The sequence below is a fragment of the Cyanistes caeruleus genome, chromosome 8 (assembly GCF_971803275.1).
Source record: "Cyanistes caeruleus chromosome 8, bCyaCae1.hap1.1, whole genome shotgun sequence".
NCBI lineage: Eukaryota > Metazoa > Chordata > Aves > Passeriformes > Paridae > Cyanistes > Cyanistes caeruleus.
The window spans coordinates 29,949,376-29,966,606 of record NC_141708.1 but is presented as its reverse complement, the minus strand read 5'-3'; the positions used below and the strand labels follow the sequence as shown (position 1 = coordinate 29,966,606).

General features: G+C 41.9%; 1 protein-coding gene across 8 annotated transcripts in view; it reads right to left on the bottom strand.

The window, feature by feature from the left end:
• Positions 1–5,754: 5,754 nt before the first annotated feature.
• The window catches only part of ARID5B (AT-rich interaction domain 5B), a 119,542-nt gene continuing 108,065 nt past the window's right edge, over positions 5,755–17,231 (bottom strand). For all 8 annotated transcript variants that reach the window (XM_086899784.1, XM_086899787.1, XM_086899788.1 and 5 more), the window contains 2 exons: positions 13,646–13,844; positions 5,755–9,738 (listed from right to left, as the gene is read on the bottom strand). In XM_086899784.1, the coding sequence (XP_086755910.1) occupies positions 7,588–9,738; positions 13,646–13,844 (2,350 nt within the window). In that variant the 3' untranslated portion in view covers positions 5,755–7,587. The remainder of the gene's footprint in view (positions 9,739–13,645; positions 13,845–17,231) is intronic.

Here is a 17,231-nt window from a genome sequence, read left to right as displayed (position 1 = left end):
CTGACAGATTCAGCCAAGCCTGTTGCAAGCATTAAGAACATTTGAGTTGCAGGTAGCACCAGAAAAGGTGCGGCAACAACCACCCTGGAAATACGTAGGACTCAAAATAATGAATCAAACTATACAGCCACAAGTGATTCAACTTTCTACCACAATTCAAACTCTAAACAACTAAATGATGTGCAAAAACTTTTGGATACCATAAACTGGCTCACACCCTATCTAGGATTGTCCAACTCAAAATTGGCACCCTTATTTAACTTCCTAAGAGGTGATCCTGAGTTAACTTCCCCCAGAAAATTAACACCAGAGGCAAAAGCCGGTCTCAAAACAGTAGAGCAAGCCATAACAAATAGACAAGTCCTCCAGATGTGCCCAGATTACTTTGCTTATTAATTTGATGCATTACTCTGTTTATTCTCATAGTTGATTTTCACCCTACTGGTATTATTGGACAGTGGAATACATGCTGGCCTGATCCTTTGCACATTCTAGAGTGGATGTTTCTACCACACCAACCAAAAGAGCTGGCACCTACTGTCTTCTAGCTGATTGCACAGTTAATTATCAAATGCCGTCACAGGTGTTTACAATTGAATGCTAGAGATCTTTCAAAAATTATTATACCTGTGACACAAGAACAATTTGAATGGTATTTTGCCAACAGCACAGATTTACAAAGCGCCTTACAAAGTTTCTCAGGGCAAATTACTTACCATCTACCAAGCCATAAGTTACTGTTAAGTGGGCCCACTGAACTATCCCTAAAACCTCTGAGTAGCTGCACACCCCTAAAAGGCATTACAGTATTCATCGATGGTCCTGGAAAAATGGGAAAAGCCATTGTAACATGGAAAGAGGTAGGTGGGTGGCAAATGTTGGAAGGTTGTGAGAATGGATCACCTCAGCTGGTTGAGCTACATGCTGTAGCAATTGCTTTCCAACGTTTTCCCCATATTCCTCTACATGTTGTGATTGACTCTGCCTATAAAGCTGATATTACACAGAGGTTATGTTGAGCACTATTAAGGGAAGTTGACTTTTTGACTATTTGACCACTATTTGACTTTCTAAAATTCTGTGCTATACTATATAAGCCAGAACTTGCCCTTATTACATCTTACACATCAAAAGTCACACAAATTTACCAGGTTTCATTGCAAAGGGCAATGCTCAAGCAGATCGGCTAGCTAGCCCTGCTTGGACAGCACCACAGCCAAACATGCTTGCACAAGCCAAGGCATCACATGAATTTTTCCACCAAGATATTTGAGCCCTACAGCAAAAATTCTGGCTGTCAAATGCAGTCTTGTAATATAGTTAACACTTGTGCTGACTACCAAGGCCACACTACACCAGTGTAGATAGGGGTAAACCCTTGTGGACAGTGTGCTTTGCAAATCTGGCACACTGATGTCACAAACATCCCTGAATTTGACCGTTTAAATATGTGCATGTATGAGTTGATACTTTTCCATAAGCTGTATGGGCTTCAGTGCACACAGGAGAAAAGAGTTGAGATACCATCACACATTGGCAATCAGCCTTTGCTGCTTTACGTATCCCTATACCATCAAAACAGACAGTGACCCTGCATATACCTCACAAAACACAATTCCTACAGCTCTGAGGTGTCCCACCACACTGGTATTCCCCACTCAGCAACAGGACAAGCCATCGTGGAACGTGCACATGGCATTTTAAAATGTATTCTTGATAAACAGGAAGGGGGAATATGTGGTGAGACCCCACAGAGTAAAATAGCTAAAGCTATCTGTACACTAAATCATTTGACAGTATTAGAAAATTCCCAGAAAGAACACAGTCATTTTAAATCACTTTTTACCATTACAATCATCCAGTGATGCCTAGTAAAGCCCAAGGTAATGATGTGGATCTTATCAGCAATACATGGGAAGGTCCTTGGGATCTCATTACCTGGGGACAGGGAGATGCTTGTGTTTCCACAAACCTGGAACATGTTGGATACCTGCCACATGTGTACATCCTGCCCTATGTCCTGCTTGGGACCACAAGCAACACCCTCCTAATGGCCCTTCAACAGACGTTGTGGAGCTGTGTGTGGAGCAGTGATTGAAACAACTTGTGCACCTACCTCACAGAAATCTGGGACTCTTGAAGTGACAGTTTATTTAGGGATTTTATTTGTTTACAATTTTTTTCTTCTGTTAGTTTTTCTGACTATTCTGAAAGTTGAATGGTCTCTTGTTTGTACTGTTAAGTTGTAACTTGTAATTTCTAAGCAGTTACCCTGTGACATGCCAGCCTGAAGGATTGCATTGTTGGTGATCTCGCCTGACAGCTCCCGGATGGTACATTGGATACATCACTGGTTGGGAGGAACTATGTCTGTTGAGTTGGGTAGAAAGCCTCATTTGAACTAGGCTCATGCTGTTTTTGTTATCTTTCCTGCAAGGGCCCTTTGCAGACAGGATGACAAAGAACACTTTGCATGTTTTTAATAAAACATTAAGGGGGGATTGTCATGGCACATCTGGTTTGTAGCTGGGCAGATAAATCTGGACATAACAGAAATCCAATTGGCTAGCCTAGTTCCCTATAGAAAAGAAGTAAACCCTGGGTGAGCAATGATAGGATGGCTTTGAACTTAAACAGGGGACCGTAGCCAATCCCATCCAACCCTGAGACAAACCATTGGCCAGGGAGCTGGGCAGTGCTGAGATCCTGACCAATCAGATTGTTCAGGTGCAGGAATTTTGAACCGCCTATAAAAGGGGATGGCCATAATAAATTTTTGCTGTTTGTCACATAATCTTTGGTGAGTCCTGTCATGCCTGTCTCCAACCTACAACTGTAACATAATAGCTTGACAAAGACAGAAGTGGATAAGGGAGAAGGTCTGCTAGAAGGCCCCATCTTCTCCCATAGCTTTACATATGGGAAGTGATCACAGTAGCAAGCCTCAGTTCAAGAAGTGTTTGGACAACGCTGGCAGGCAAGGGGTGTGACTTCTGGGGTGCTCTGCACAGAGCCAGGAGCTGGACTTAATGATCCTGATGGATCCCTTTCAATTGCAAGTTGATGCAAGTACTACATCCTTCACACATGCCCAGTGGCTGGCTCTCCTCCTCAAGCTGGTATTTCCCAGCACACAGAGGAGGAAATGGTTGGTTTTGAGACTGCAGCATGTATTTGGAAGCTTCATCTAACAGTGCTGTGAAATTGGTTTGTGCTCACCTGCCCACGCATCCAGTGCAGAGACACAGTGGGTATCTACTGCTGGAAGCAGTAGCAGCCTCCAGCACTGCCCATGGCCTCAGCTCCTGGACTGCCCAGGGATGGGGAGGGAAACCTCCCTGTTGCATACCTTTCCCAGAACCATGGAATTAAGGAACAATGTGGAATTATGGGGGCTTTTCGGAAGCACCAGGAAACGCAGTAAAAATTGAGTCTGCTTAGTGGTTTTTCAGCATCATCAGCAAAATTAGTAGTTAGCACTGGACTCCAAGACTTCAGAACCTTATCCATGTTTGAGCTGGGAAGTGGGGGCAATTTTCCGATCCCAGCTCAAGCCTGCAGTACTGGCAGGAAAAAATCCTACTCTGAGATGTAAATGGAGTAAATTTGGTACTGGAGCCACTGGCTAAGCATGTAAGTTATCCTCTCAAAAGCTATTCCTTATAGTTGGCATGATCACAGCCACACTTTAATGCAAGTATACTGCAAAAAATAGTGGGGCACTGACTGAAGAACTTGTGTCTCCCTCATGGAGGAAATTGCAAACTTTCATTTCTTTAACCATTTGCAGGAGGAGATACTTTCTCTAGAAAAGCCAATATAAGAGGGCTGAAAGGTCAGATGGGATAATATGTAATCCAGTGTGATAAGGGCTGTTTACAGAATTATTAATCAAACACAAAAGGGAACAGATAGTAACATTTTTTATTAAATATTACAGTGGATCAAAAAGTACAAAATATCTTTTGCCTGCTATGTGATTGGGAAACTATTGGCACATAATACAGTATCAAAAGCATTAATAAGTACAATTTGGAAAACATACAAAAATTGAGTGTTTATAGTTGGCTCAGCTTTATTTCTGGTAGTGTTTAAACTAATGCAAAGGTTACTCAATAACCTTTTAAATGGGAAACTATATAATATTACTGGGCCATTTTTATATATACAAATCATCACCTTACAGAGCATATAGGCTACATAACTTGAATCACAAAAAGTATACAATATTTACAACAAAAGAAAGTTAAAAAAGTATAAACAGCTAGTAGATTATGCTGCCATTATTAGAACATATTTTAAACTGTGGGGTTGGGGGGGAAGAGGGGAGAAAGAGGAAGAGAAAAATATCAACCACACATACATCAAACAGTGCTCATGGCAGTGCTGCCAATGCCACCCGCCTCTCACCAGTGCAGGAAGTCCCACAGCTCATCAAAATCAGCATGATCACAAAACTGGACCAGATGTGACCTCACTGATCACTGCAAAGGAAGTGAGCAGGTGGTGAGAACAAGGGACCTCCATGGTGGTCTCTGTAGGCGGCAGTCTGTCTCCCCAAATGGGGCAAAGCTGCTGGCACAGCACTTGTGCCCTGCTTGAACTCCAGCTGCTGCCAAGCCAACTTCTCTGCTGATGGGACAAACTACTTCCCAGGCACGAACCCACTGGGCAAGCTCTTCACACCAGGCCAGCTCACAGCCATAACAGACCTGCCAGAAACTGCTCACCTGCTCTCACCCCGCCTGGCCAGGGGCACAAACATACAGGGAATCAGGCCCTACTTCTCATGTGCTTCATGAAGCCTGGCTCAGAATGTGGCCAGAAGCTACCTATGAGCCATTTGCTGCTGGGCCTCTTCCTTTGGATCTCACAACCTTTAGCATCCCTAATGCATCCTGGACATAGTGCTTTTGAATTGCAACATTTCTTGGAACTGGCTCCCAGTAAATAGATTTATGACTCTATTGCCAATTAGATCCTGCAGTTTCCTTTACAAATCTACCAATAACAATGGTCTGATTGCACAAAGAAAGACTTGTGCAATTTCATTCAATAATAAGGCCCCTTGAACTCAAACAACGCAAACAAAGCCCCATTTAAGACACTGAGGAAAAAATACTTTTCAGCCAATGAAGAATTCAATAGTCTGTTGAAAGATTTCCAAGATTTCTGTTAAAAGAATTCTTAAACAAATAATGCACCACTTTGGTTGGGGGTTTATGCCCCCATTTCTTTTCCTTAGCCCTGATGTTTTGCCCAGTATGAGATTCCTCAGCTACCAGTGGCAGTCTCATGGGGCAAGAGAGGAGCCTTCTTCCCCTCTCCCTGTCCCCCAGTCCTGTGCTGCCTCAGCATGGCTCCAAAAAGCTTACCAGCAAACTCCAACAGGACGTAACCAAAAGGGATGTTGGACACTTTGTGTAAACAAATGCATAACTCCAGAACACACAACTTAACTAAAACAAGAAGCATTTGCTTTGCAAACACACAACAAGCTTCTGTTCGTGTTTGCTGTAGATTTTTATATTCTCTACCCCCTCTTCCCCCGCCCTCCTCCCCCCCATCCCCAAACCCCTGATTCTTATGTGATTCAAATCTAGTGCAACTTTACTAGAGATGTCCTCCACACTGTGGCCTCTGCCTGGATGAGCCTGTGGTTCTGTTTCCTGTATGTGGAGAAGCATGATACTCTGCACTGGCACATCTATGTTCCAAGTTCTACTAGTCTGTTTATCAATCAATTAAATATACTTTTACCACAGGAATATAAAATATTTAATTGAAGAAGCTGGATTTTTAACAGTAGACGACTATATTATTCTGGTTTCCACCTTTGGCTATTAAGTATGATACATTATATATTGTATTTGGCTTTGTATCATGGGAAAATTTAATGACATGCCTAGCATGCAAAGTATTTCTTAGTAGTTTGTTTTTTCTTTTTGTATCAAGTACACTGTCTTTGAACAGTAACTGAGATGGTTTGAACCACAACCAATTTTCACACTGTATAAAGCCTCCAAGTGATACTTTATCAATGCCTGTGGTCAGCTGTGTAGTGGTGACATCCTGCAAAATGAATATACATCCACAGGGAAGCTCTTTCATCAGGAAAATCCAGCCTCTCCATGCCTGGGCTTTCCTCTTGCAAAAGGACATGCAGGGAGAGGCTGAGATCTCTGTGGGAATGTGGCAGGACCATCCTGACCACAGCACAGACCTCCCTTACCCATTGTGAGGCACAGAAACAACCTGTAAGCCTCTGATTCAAATCCACACTGGCTCCTTTCAGAACTACCGAAATTCTCAACATTCTCAGAAACTTCAAATCTGTTTGCTGCACTCCTTTGTCATTCAGCGGTTTGAGCCAGGCAAGTTTTGCTTTCTAGACCATTTCTCTTGTAGGCAGGAGGGTTTCACAGCCTAGGTAAGATCAAGTACAATGCTTGACAAATTCACAGACCACGATACAGGAACGCAAAGCTCAGTGGGAGGGGAGAAGCAGCAGAGGAGCCATTGCAACAACAGGAGGAAGGTGAGAGGTGCTCTGCACCTCCCAGGGGTGGGCTGTGGGGAAAGGAACCTTGTTCGCATCCTTGCACCATAACATCACCTACAGTATGTTTATAACCATTAAGATTAATCTGAACCAGTTGCCTCAGTTTGTAAACAGTAAACGTTATGACAAAAACAAAACAAAAATGCTGCTCAAAAGTACAAAGAAACTGGAAAATTACAAACGTAATAAAAAAAATTAGGACAGCCACAGCCTTTAAAAAAGTTGCAGATAAAATGATACTGTTTAATTTAAAAAAAACAAACAAACCCAAAACAAAAAAACAAACATAAAGAGCACAGAATATAGTGAACAAACGAAACTATATAAATTATTGTGATCAAATGTGACACTGGTAGTTTATGAAGTGGATATGTACAGTCAAATTAAACAGTTTTTACCATTCTGTTCTAATAGTGTTAAAATGAAAAAATCTATTGCCGTTTTACTATACATTGCATTGATTGAATCTTTAAAAGTCAGGAAAAGTTACCCAAAAAAGTACATCCACTGATTGTACAGACTCTCGGCCTACTTCTTTCCAGGTTCACTTGAAGTCCTTGACTCATTTGCACCAATGCACAGCCTCTGGTCCTTGGCTCAGTGAAAGGCAAATGCAGCCCTCACTGGGGTTTCAGTGAGCTCAGGACTGGGCCAGTGTTTCCACGGCTCTCTTTGAACATCTGCTCTTACCATGTTCAAGTCCTTTCAGAAAACATATATGCAAAATCCCAAAAATTATTTTTGTTCTGTTTCTCTTTTCGCTTTTTTTTTTTTTTTTTTTTTTTTTTTTTTTTTGTCTCCTGTTTGTTGTTTTTTTTTGCAAGCGCCGGGAAAGGGGGTGAGGGGGCTGATGTGGGCACCAGAATTAAAGAAGCAGTCCTGTCTCCATCAAACTCCAAGGCAGGATATGACTGCATCCTGGTTGACAAAAATACAGATGGCTAAATCTGTGAGACATTGTCGCAGGGGGAGGAATGTCGCTAACTGAACTTTTCTCCTCAGACCTTTTTTGTGAGAGAGGACATTTACAGTTTTGTGCTGGGATGTACAGAGGATAGTTGGGAAGGTGGAAATGCAGCTTGAGGGTTTATAGCAGCTAAAGGATAAATGCTGTTATGCAAAAGGTCACCATAGGAACTTCCTACAGGTGTTGCTGCAGCTAAGTGTCTGTACAGTTGCTGGGAGTTTGCAGGGGATGTGAGGAATTGTCTCTGCACCATGAAGGAGTGAAGAGCCAAAGGCTGCATTAGTGGGGAGAGCATGGTCTGATTTTTCAAGTACTGCAGGGGATGAGAATAACCAGGTGGGAGGCGATTGTTCAGCCCCGTGCACAGGCTTCCTGGATACAAGCCTGGGAAGATGGGGGCTGATAGGGGAAATTTGTGGCTTTCCAGCATGCTGCCAGAATGGAGGCCATGCACTGACTTGCTACTTTCCCCCTCTTGGTCAGGAACCTTGTCTTTCGCTGAGGTCTCCTTTGGTAAGTGAATAGGAGAGACAGCTCGGATTTTTTTTTCAGAAATCACTTTGTCCAAATCCTCCAGGCTCCGCTTCAGAGGCCGGGCAGCCCCCATGTTTTGAGGGCTCGTTCTGCGGCTGATGATAGGATGCACCATCCCCTCCATCTTTCTCAGGTTCTCCAGCCTTTGGGTCTGCTGCTTCCCAGACCTATGGAGCAACTCATTGTGTTTTTTTGGGGCTGTCAATGCTATAGGGAACACGCGACAAGCTTTGGGATTACAGTCTAGGCTCACTGCCTGGCTACTTCCAGCCTGGAATGGGGAGATCCCTTTGCATTCTTGCTGGGCTGTGGATGAGTGAGGGAGAATGGAGCCTGGAACCTTAGCAGGCTGTTTGTGTATGCTCTTTGGAAGACTCAAATCTGTTGGCTGATCATCTGAAGAAGCATCCACTGTTGCCTTTTTTTCTTGCTGATGCAAAGATGGGTGATAATTTAAATTTAGTTTTTCTTGGTGTTTGTGTTGAGTAAAAGTAGAAATATTTTCAGACTCTCTGAACATGTCCCGGGGGAGGTACTTTGATGTCTGTTCATTATTAAGGTGGTGTTCTGTGTGCCTGTAAAGGCTGTGCAGATGAGGTGATGAATAGAAATCTGCCAATAAAGTGGGCACATGGGAGTGCTGCAGTGCCCTTTTCTCACTTATTTTATCTTTGCAGTCCTGGATATCCGACTTCGGCAGGTATGACTCAGCAAGAGAACTGAGGTGATGTTTTGAAAAATCACAGCACTGAGGATCTGGTTTACTTAGCATGTCATGTTTAAAAACATCAGTAATTGACTTCCTTTCTTCCTTGGTTTTAAAACTCTGTACATGCTGTATGACTGAGGGCCTGTTAATTGCTACAGGATCAGAATTATGGGAATGGGGACCTTGAGATACGCCTGAGGACAATTCATCTCTGCTGTTGAGTTTCTTCTTGCTGATCAAAGGTGGAGGAGAACCATAAGGATAGTTACAAGAGAGTGTGGCCCCGCTGACCTGAGACAGCAGCTTCTTCTTTGCCAGGGGTGACATGATGCCTGGATTACCTTTTGAGTACAATAGCGGTGTGTAACTGAAGGAGGAGTCATCGTTCATGGACCCAGGCAGCTCCTTTTCCTTAAACATGTCGAAGTTCTGCACCACCAGGACTTTGGGCGTTTGTTTTAGTGCATTGTGGATATCTTCATTTCCCAGCTGGTCTACTTTCACCGTGCAGTTTGCAATGTAATCGGCCATCCCTGGCAGTTTCTCATCTTCCATGTCGCTCTGAGTGGGCAGATGGACTGGGAAAGCTGTAAAGGGCATTTCTGGAGGTTCACTTTCTAGGCTGTCAGTAAAAGCTTTGTGTAGTCTTTGTTCAGGCTTTGTGTCTTCCAGGGCATCTGCTGGGGGGTGTAATCGTTTTCCAACAGTGGCATCCAGCACAGTGTCTTCTTCTGCAGGCATGGATGTATTCGAGAAAGAGGATGAGTGCTGAACCTCCTTCTTGGCTTTCTCACTGTTGGTGCTGTTCTCTGTCATGTCTGTCTTCTCTGGAAGCAGTGTCTGAGCTGTCTCTGGTAAAAGAGATGGAGGGACTTGCACAGGTTGTTTCATCTCTCCAACTGTAGGGTATTCAGGGAAGTTCTTCTGGTCTGCCGATTCTTGATCCTTCTCTTGTTCTGATGAAACCTAATAAAATAATTCAACAGATAATAGTAGGAATACAGTATGTTCTGGCAGCCTGTTTGTAAGGTTATGCACAGTAAGTACACTGTTGCCTACTTCTAGAGAAGGACTTGCCAACCACCCTGTCGGCATGTGAAGGCTCTAACATCAGGTACTGGACTCAAAAAGAAGTTTCTCCTGGAAATATTAAGAAAGACACTATTCCTGTCAGAGTCACAGTAAGGCATTTCAAAACAGCAGCTGTTTGTAACCTGATGAGAGGCACTGGTGGCTTTATCAGATAGCTAATTGCTGAGGTTATATACTCTTTTAAAATTAATTAGACAAATGCAGAAGAGCAGATTTCATAACACAAACAGTAAGGCTGTAGAAATTTCTCTTGCTAGCCAACTTCACCTAAAAAAACCACATTATTCCTATGCTTTTCCTTCCCTAAAGTTTCATCCAGCTATCTTAAAATTCAGTGATCACACAGGATATCATGCACACCCAGTTCTGCATTAAAGTGTGAAAATGATAGAAATGGCATACTAGAAATCCCTATTGTAGGCAGCAAATCACTGCCACAACTTAACTAGGACACACATTTTTTTTATTTAACGGATTAAAATGAAGTTGTCTACATACAGTAAGTGTGTGTGCCTGCTATTACAAACACAGCTTTTATATGTTCTTGTCAATAGGACCGTGGCTTGCTCTGCTCCCCCATTAATACAGCGTGTGTGCACAATTCACACTATTCATCCCATTATGTATCCAGCTGAACTGTGACCTGCAGAGGTCACCAGAGCGTCCCATCTGTGATCCAGCTGACTGACAGCCCTTTTCAAAACTGCTGTCAGTCTCCTCTGACATGTTGTGGTAGAAGACAGTCATAAAACAGCAGCATTGTGCGACTCTTTTATTATTATTGTTTTCTTTCTTCCTTCATTGTAAAGATAAGACGCACTGAGAATGTTACCATCTAAATGCTGCTTTATGGTCTGTCAGGAGCAGGGAATAGGAGACGGTCCTAACGAATCTAACCTTCTCAGAGCTTTATTTCTTCTGCTTTTAAATATTCCTGTCTGTTTGGTTGGCCTATTAGTTACAGTGTCTGTTAGTCATCCCAACTTCTTTTTAAACTCATAGCTGACTTTTGCAGCCAAATACCATCATTAGGTCCTTTACAAAGTACCACCGCTAGTCTCTTGAGCATATAAAATTACAGGCAAATACCAGACAGATGAGCAAAGCAAGGAGAAAAAAAAGAGAATCATACTTAATAACTGTACATTCTTCTCTTTGGATCTGTTAAGCAGTACTTTGATTGAAGTTTCAGCTATTGTGAGGAAATGTGCAGTCTAAGGCTAATAGCATTTTGTCTGGTATCTTGTTACACTGACACTATCATTGTGATGGCAGGAAAACAGGGAAGAGCACAAAGGCAAATGCAATCCTAATAAATTGAAGTTATGTTCTCTCCCTGCGTACTTCTAATGGTGCATGAGTTGAACATGCAATTGAGACAACCACACGTTTCTAACTGGATTATGCTTTTCCAGCTCACAGCTTCCAGACCACATGCAGAAATGGCTTAAGTGGTGGCTTGGCTGGGGTCATGCCTACACATTTATGTGGTGACTATACGCCTCTCCCTCAGAGCAATACCCCATCACTGCTGTGCCTGGATGAGGGCCCAGGAATGGGACTCCACTGCCAAGACATGTCTGCAGTGCAAGAGACAAGCAACCTTCTGTTTGGCTGCAGCCGACCTGGATTATGCTCCACCCAAAGGAGCTGAGCGTCTCCTGCCTGCTACCCCCAATAAGTGCCACATCCTGGGCATGGAGCCCTCCATATGGCAAGGCACAGATGAGTTTGGGAGCCCTACACCCACCCAGGAGTAAAGCATCCACCCTGCAGCCCTTACACTGCTTGGGCTTTGTGTGATCACCGGCCTGTATGGTAACTGACATGGAGGTCAAAGTCCTTAACAGCCCACCCCGATTGAATAGGGGAAGTACACATCTTCCACCCCAGTCAGGGAGGAAACATTAATTTTGCTATAAAAAAGGTAGCATTTTACAATAGGGAACTGCCATAATTGTAGATTTTTATTGTCTCATCTAGGCTCCCTAAATTTCCGATAAGCACATCTTAGGAACTCTTCCTGCAAACCACACAAAAATAACTTCAGTTTAAACAGCAGGAAGTTTGAGATAGGGAACAACAAAACCAAGGAATTTCAAAGTGAAAGCTGTTGCTCTGTTGCTGACTTGTTATGTTGGGCTTAGCAGCAGTGGTACAGATAGTGTGTAATGTGTCTTCCTGATCCAAGATCCTCAATAAATAATTGGGGATGAAGGAATGACAAGGGAAGGGAGCACAAGCTTTCACTTCACTTCTCCTTGCTTTGGGCAAGTTGTCTTGCAACCTTCCAGTGACTAAATCATGTTTGTGTGCACTCTCCTCTTGATGTGTTTCTTTTTTTTAAAAAATTTTACCTAAACAGGGCTCCCTCTACTTTAAAATTACAATGCAAGAAAAAAAAAAAGAAAAACTCTTTCTGGGGATTGCTCTTAAATTAGATATTAACAGTACTGGTATTTAAAACACAAATTCTTCTTTGGATGGGAGATTAAATTGTCCTTGTAAGCACAAGTAGTGGTAGTGGGACACGAAACTCCAAATTTTATGTTCTCAAAACTGGGTACGTGGAGTCTCAGAGGTATCTATGTTTACAGGTCCTGTATTGTTTTTTTAAAACAATGAGGAGGAGGAGGATTGTTGATAGCTGACTCAAAAAAATTTCCAAGCAAGTTTAGAAACAGGACTTCTGTACCTGCCAGACGCAACGAAGTCAAAGGAGCAGCCATAGTCTGCTGGGCATTTCATGTGTTTCAACATTCTTTTAAATACTTACTTTCACTGCAGCACCTTGAAGGCTGCTGTGATCTGACAGACTGAGACAGGAAAAACAACATGCTTTGCAAGGGTTGTGTGTGAGGAGCTTCACCACCTCCTTCACATGTGGTGTAAGCAGGGAACAGGAGAGAGAACAGGCAGATGTGCAAAGGAAGGTGCTTAAATAACACTGCAGCAAAAGTCCCATTGACTTTTTGTCACTTAACAACACTTGAAATTTACCCTTATTTGCAGACAAATAGGAGTCCTATCATCAATCCTACCCTGTGCTGTGATCATAAAATCTCTTCCACAGGACTGTCCTATGCCTGCAAGTAATGTGGCTCTATGTGGAAACTGGAACCTGCCCATGTGAAGCATAATAGGAACCTATTATGTCTGAATAGGTACTTCAGCTGAAAACCATCTGCTGTTTGGGAGAGGGAAGTTGATCTCAGGGCTTGGAAGGTGGTTCCCTCAAAATGTGACCTTTTAGTTCAAAAAAAAACTTAGTATAATGTAATAAAAATCCTAGGGAGCAGTATGTTTTCTCACAGTCGTGCATACATCTGTGAGCACAGAAGGGCTGATCCAGAGGCTACCATTATAAAAATCATCTGTGTCCAACAGTTACCACAGTATTATCAACAATATTAGAGGTTCCCGCACCCTATACTTAGATTAGGAAATAACTGTGGTAGTTGTGTGGTTTCCCTTTGGCACCTACTGATTTGTTAATGGTAATCACTGTGTAATACAATGAGCAGAACTGGTACTGGTAGATCCAGAGCTTGGTCCTCTGCCATCCCCACTGTGCAATATGGAGCAAACAGGCTGCCATTCGCAGCCCAGCAAAATCCCAGCACAGACAGTGTCACAACAGCTGAATTTCCATTGCTGAGCAAACTAAAAGGCCAACTGGTTGGAATTCTCCAGTTTAAATTATATATTTTATCACTGGATTTGATGTGACTGAAGCTGTGCATTTTTAATTGAAAAACTGAAAAGCAGGGAAACAACAGACCTCAGATGCATCTTGGGGTTTCTGTGAATTATCTTTTTCCTTCTTGCTCTTTTGGTTTTCATTTTTGATGCGTTTTGCTCCAGACACTTTTGTTTTCGCTTCACCCTCCTGGGAACTGTTATCCTGTTTTCGAGGTTTCACTGGAGGCAGTGGCTTATCTTCCTCTCCTTTAATAAATCTTTCATATGGCAGGATTAATCTAGGGGATTAAGGAACAAATAATTGATCAGGCTTTGCTGTTCTAGCAAAGAAAAAAATGTATCTACTATGAGCAGTTTACTTAATAAATCCATTTTCTTCCATGCCATAAAAGCAACAGTTTAAACTCTACATCTGTAAATACAAGTATAAGAAATCAATTTATTTGGCAAGATTATCATGTGGAATAAATTCAGTGGAGTTAGAGTTGCTGTGGATTAGTTGTCAGTAACTTCACAGTGGCTTGTGTGGCTACACCAATTTGTACCAGATGAGAGTATCAGCCATTATGTTTTAGACTGATTTTTTTTTTTTTAAATCCACCATTTATTTTTATTTTCCCTCCCCAACTTCAACAGCATGCAGCAAGCCCCAGGAAAACACCTACAAAGCCACAGCCAACTTGGTAACAGCTACACGATTTCCAGGCTGCTGGTTCCCTTGATTGCAAGGGTGAGCGCCAGGAATGTGGCAGGGGCCAGGAGAGCTGGGCTGCAGAAATCCTACGGATTTCAGAGAACCTGCCCTGCTGTCACCAGCAGCAGCTCAGTGTCATCTGTGCAAGGCACCCATGTAGCAACAGTCAGCACACTACCTTCGCCAGGAAGCCTTTTTTAAGGAAGAAGGGGAGAGGATAAGAGTTAAATATGAAGGAATTCTTCACTGTGGAGCTGTCTGCCACAAAGTGCATGAAATTGCCTTAAAAACACGAGGCAAAACACAAACAAAAAATATCCTCCCCTGAAAGTATAAAACACACTGAGTTTTAATCTCTGTTTTCTCTTTGCAACTCTTGATCTGAAAGGAAAAATAACTGATATAATTAAAAGGGATGGATTGCATTACAATCTCAGTTTCAATTTCAGTGATTAAAGTTTTTATAATGCATTTTAGTATGATTAATGACTCACTGTGGGATTAATATAAGACTCAGACTTTAAAAATATGAGCATTATTACAGAAAACGTATTTTGTTAAAAAAAAAGAAGCCGATTCTATGAAGAAAATGTACTTTGCTTATAAACAACATAAATCTACCCAAATACTAGGAATCCTTGCTTATCTTTAATCTAAGACTCCAAGGCAGAAACCTCTTTGGTTCAGATATTCGTTTGTTATCCCAGAATCAGTTTCTAAGCATGCAATTTTGATTTACATACTTAGATGTTCAAACACAGCTTGCGCTTAAGAGAACAGACTTAGATTGCTCATGTTCATAATATTTTATATTTTAATAAAATCCAACATAAATTGTGTTAAAATATAAACCTAATTTATGCTATATTAGAAACAAAATTCATTAACTGAGCATGCTCTAACATGGTATGTGCAAAAAGGCGTGAATAATACTTTCTGGCCCTGAATTTGGCAGGGCTCCAGTAATGAAGCTAAGCAGAACCCACAGGGAATATTCATCTTCAGATCCCATTACAAACTGAGTTTAAACATGTTACAGCTGCTAAAACTGGAAACTGCTCCCTCTATGCAAACTTAGCAAAATAATACATAGTTGCCAAATACCTGCTTCTCACTGTAATATTACAGGTAATGTTTATATAATAAAAAGCATAACTAAGCAAAAGAAGAAAAAAAGAATCCTGTTCATACTTGAGGCTGCTACATTTCATTTGCAGAGCACAAGTATCAGAGAAAACACCGAATTCCTTCCCATGCTGCACAAAGCACTTTGGACTTCACTTAGAAGCAAGGTTGGGTTTCACATAGGGCAGCGCCAAGGCTGCTCTGCCATGTGTTAAGTATTTAAAGTTGCCTTTAATAAAAACACATTTTATTACAGTAATTGTTAGCACTGCAAGGGGAGTGTTTGACTTTGTTTTGTTTCCATGGGAACGCATCGCCCATTCAAAATCTACATATTCCATCCCTAAAGGTTTCACATGCTGTCCAGTGCCTCATGGGAGACAGAGATGCTCCCAGCCCCAGGAATGAGCCTTTTTCCCTGGAATATTTTAAGTGATTAACCCAGTGGCTATGGCTGGGCCAGGAGCAAGGCCCAGGCCAATGTGATTAATCACCATTCCCATGCTCTCTGCTGAGCCTTGTAGGGTAACACAGTACCCAAACTCCTCCTCTCCAGCCTCTGCCTACCTCACCAGAACTCATTAGCTTGGGTGCTAATTAGTAACTGTGGCTTAAATTCCCTTTTCTGATCTTAAGGGTTCATGTGGGAGTAACAAGGTTTTCATTTTAGTTATTTTTCACTGAGCTCAGCAGTTGGCAGGCCGACAACAGTAAAAATACATTTCACATAGCCGGTCAGTGGCCTGGAGCCAGGGGCAGGAAATCTGGAATTTAATGTTTTTGTGTATCAGGGAGGTGGCATGACTAAGGTAAAACTGAGTCAGTACACAAGGATAGCTTGTTCTAGGATTTTCCCCTCCTCGTTTCAAAGGAGGGCTGACTGAGGTGGCTTTTAGGGGTGGCTGGCAAGGAGCTGGGCAGGAACACAGGCTACAAGAAGCAGCACTGAGCTGAGCAACATCAGCAATTGCCTCTTCACGTAGAGATTTCCGTTGGTTGCAATTTTCACTGAATGTTTTTTCAGTTATCCTGTCATGGTACAACACAATTACCCACAGGATATGATCTTATCATTTGATTATTAGAAGCTTTTATAGCACAGGAGTAATAAAGCTAATACAGCTCTCTCAACATGTAAGCAGCTGGCTCACATGCCATGAAAGCAGCAGCTTAGCCAGTTTAAGGTCAATATTGCCCAACACTGGAAGAATGCTATCTGCTGTTAGCCAAATAGTTTAGCAGAATGTGACATGTCTGAAACCAGCACAAGATATTTTTTTTTGTCAAATATTTGCAGTGCAGGTAAGATTAAATCAATCTTTGCGCAAGGAGAGGTAAAGACAATGTCCAAAAAACGGGATCCAGATACCTCAAATGTATCATATGCTGGAAACAACAATCATGTTTTCGCAGCCACTTTGAACTGTGGCTGTACTTCCCAACAGGGGGGGAAGAATAAAAGTATTCACAAAAAAGCAAAAGAGGGGGAATATTTTGTGGTCTAAAGAATATTTACTTGTAAAGCCTGTGAGAAGACCAAATAAAAGGGTCTTTATCATGATCAAGATTCCAATATTAAGATTAATAAAATGTATTATTTATAAGTCAATTAACATAAATAGAATATGTAAGCACTATTGTATTAAAAAAAAAAAAAATCTTTCCATAGGCAGCAGATTTTTAGCAGCATGAGGTATTTTTTTTCCCTGGAATAATACAAGAATAACATTTTCCAGCCAAGAACAGAAACAGTAGGGGACTTTTTGCTATCACAGGACTTCTTATTAAATTCAGTCACTGTGAAAAGCCAGTCTTTTTCCTTTTTTTCTTTTTATTTTTTTTAAAT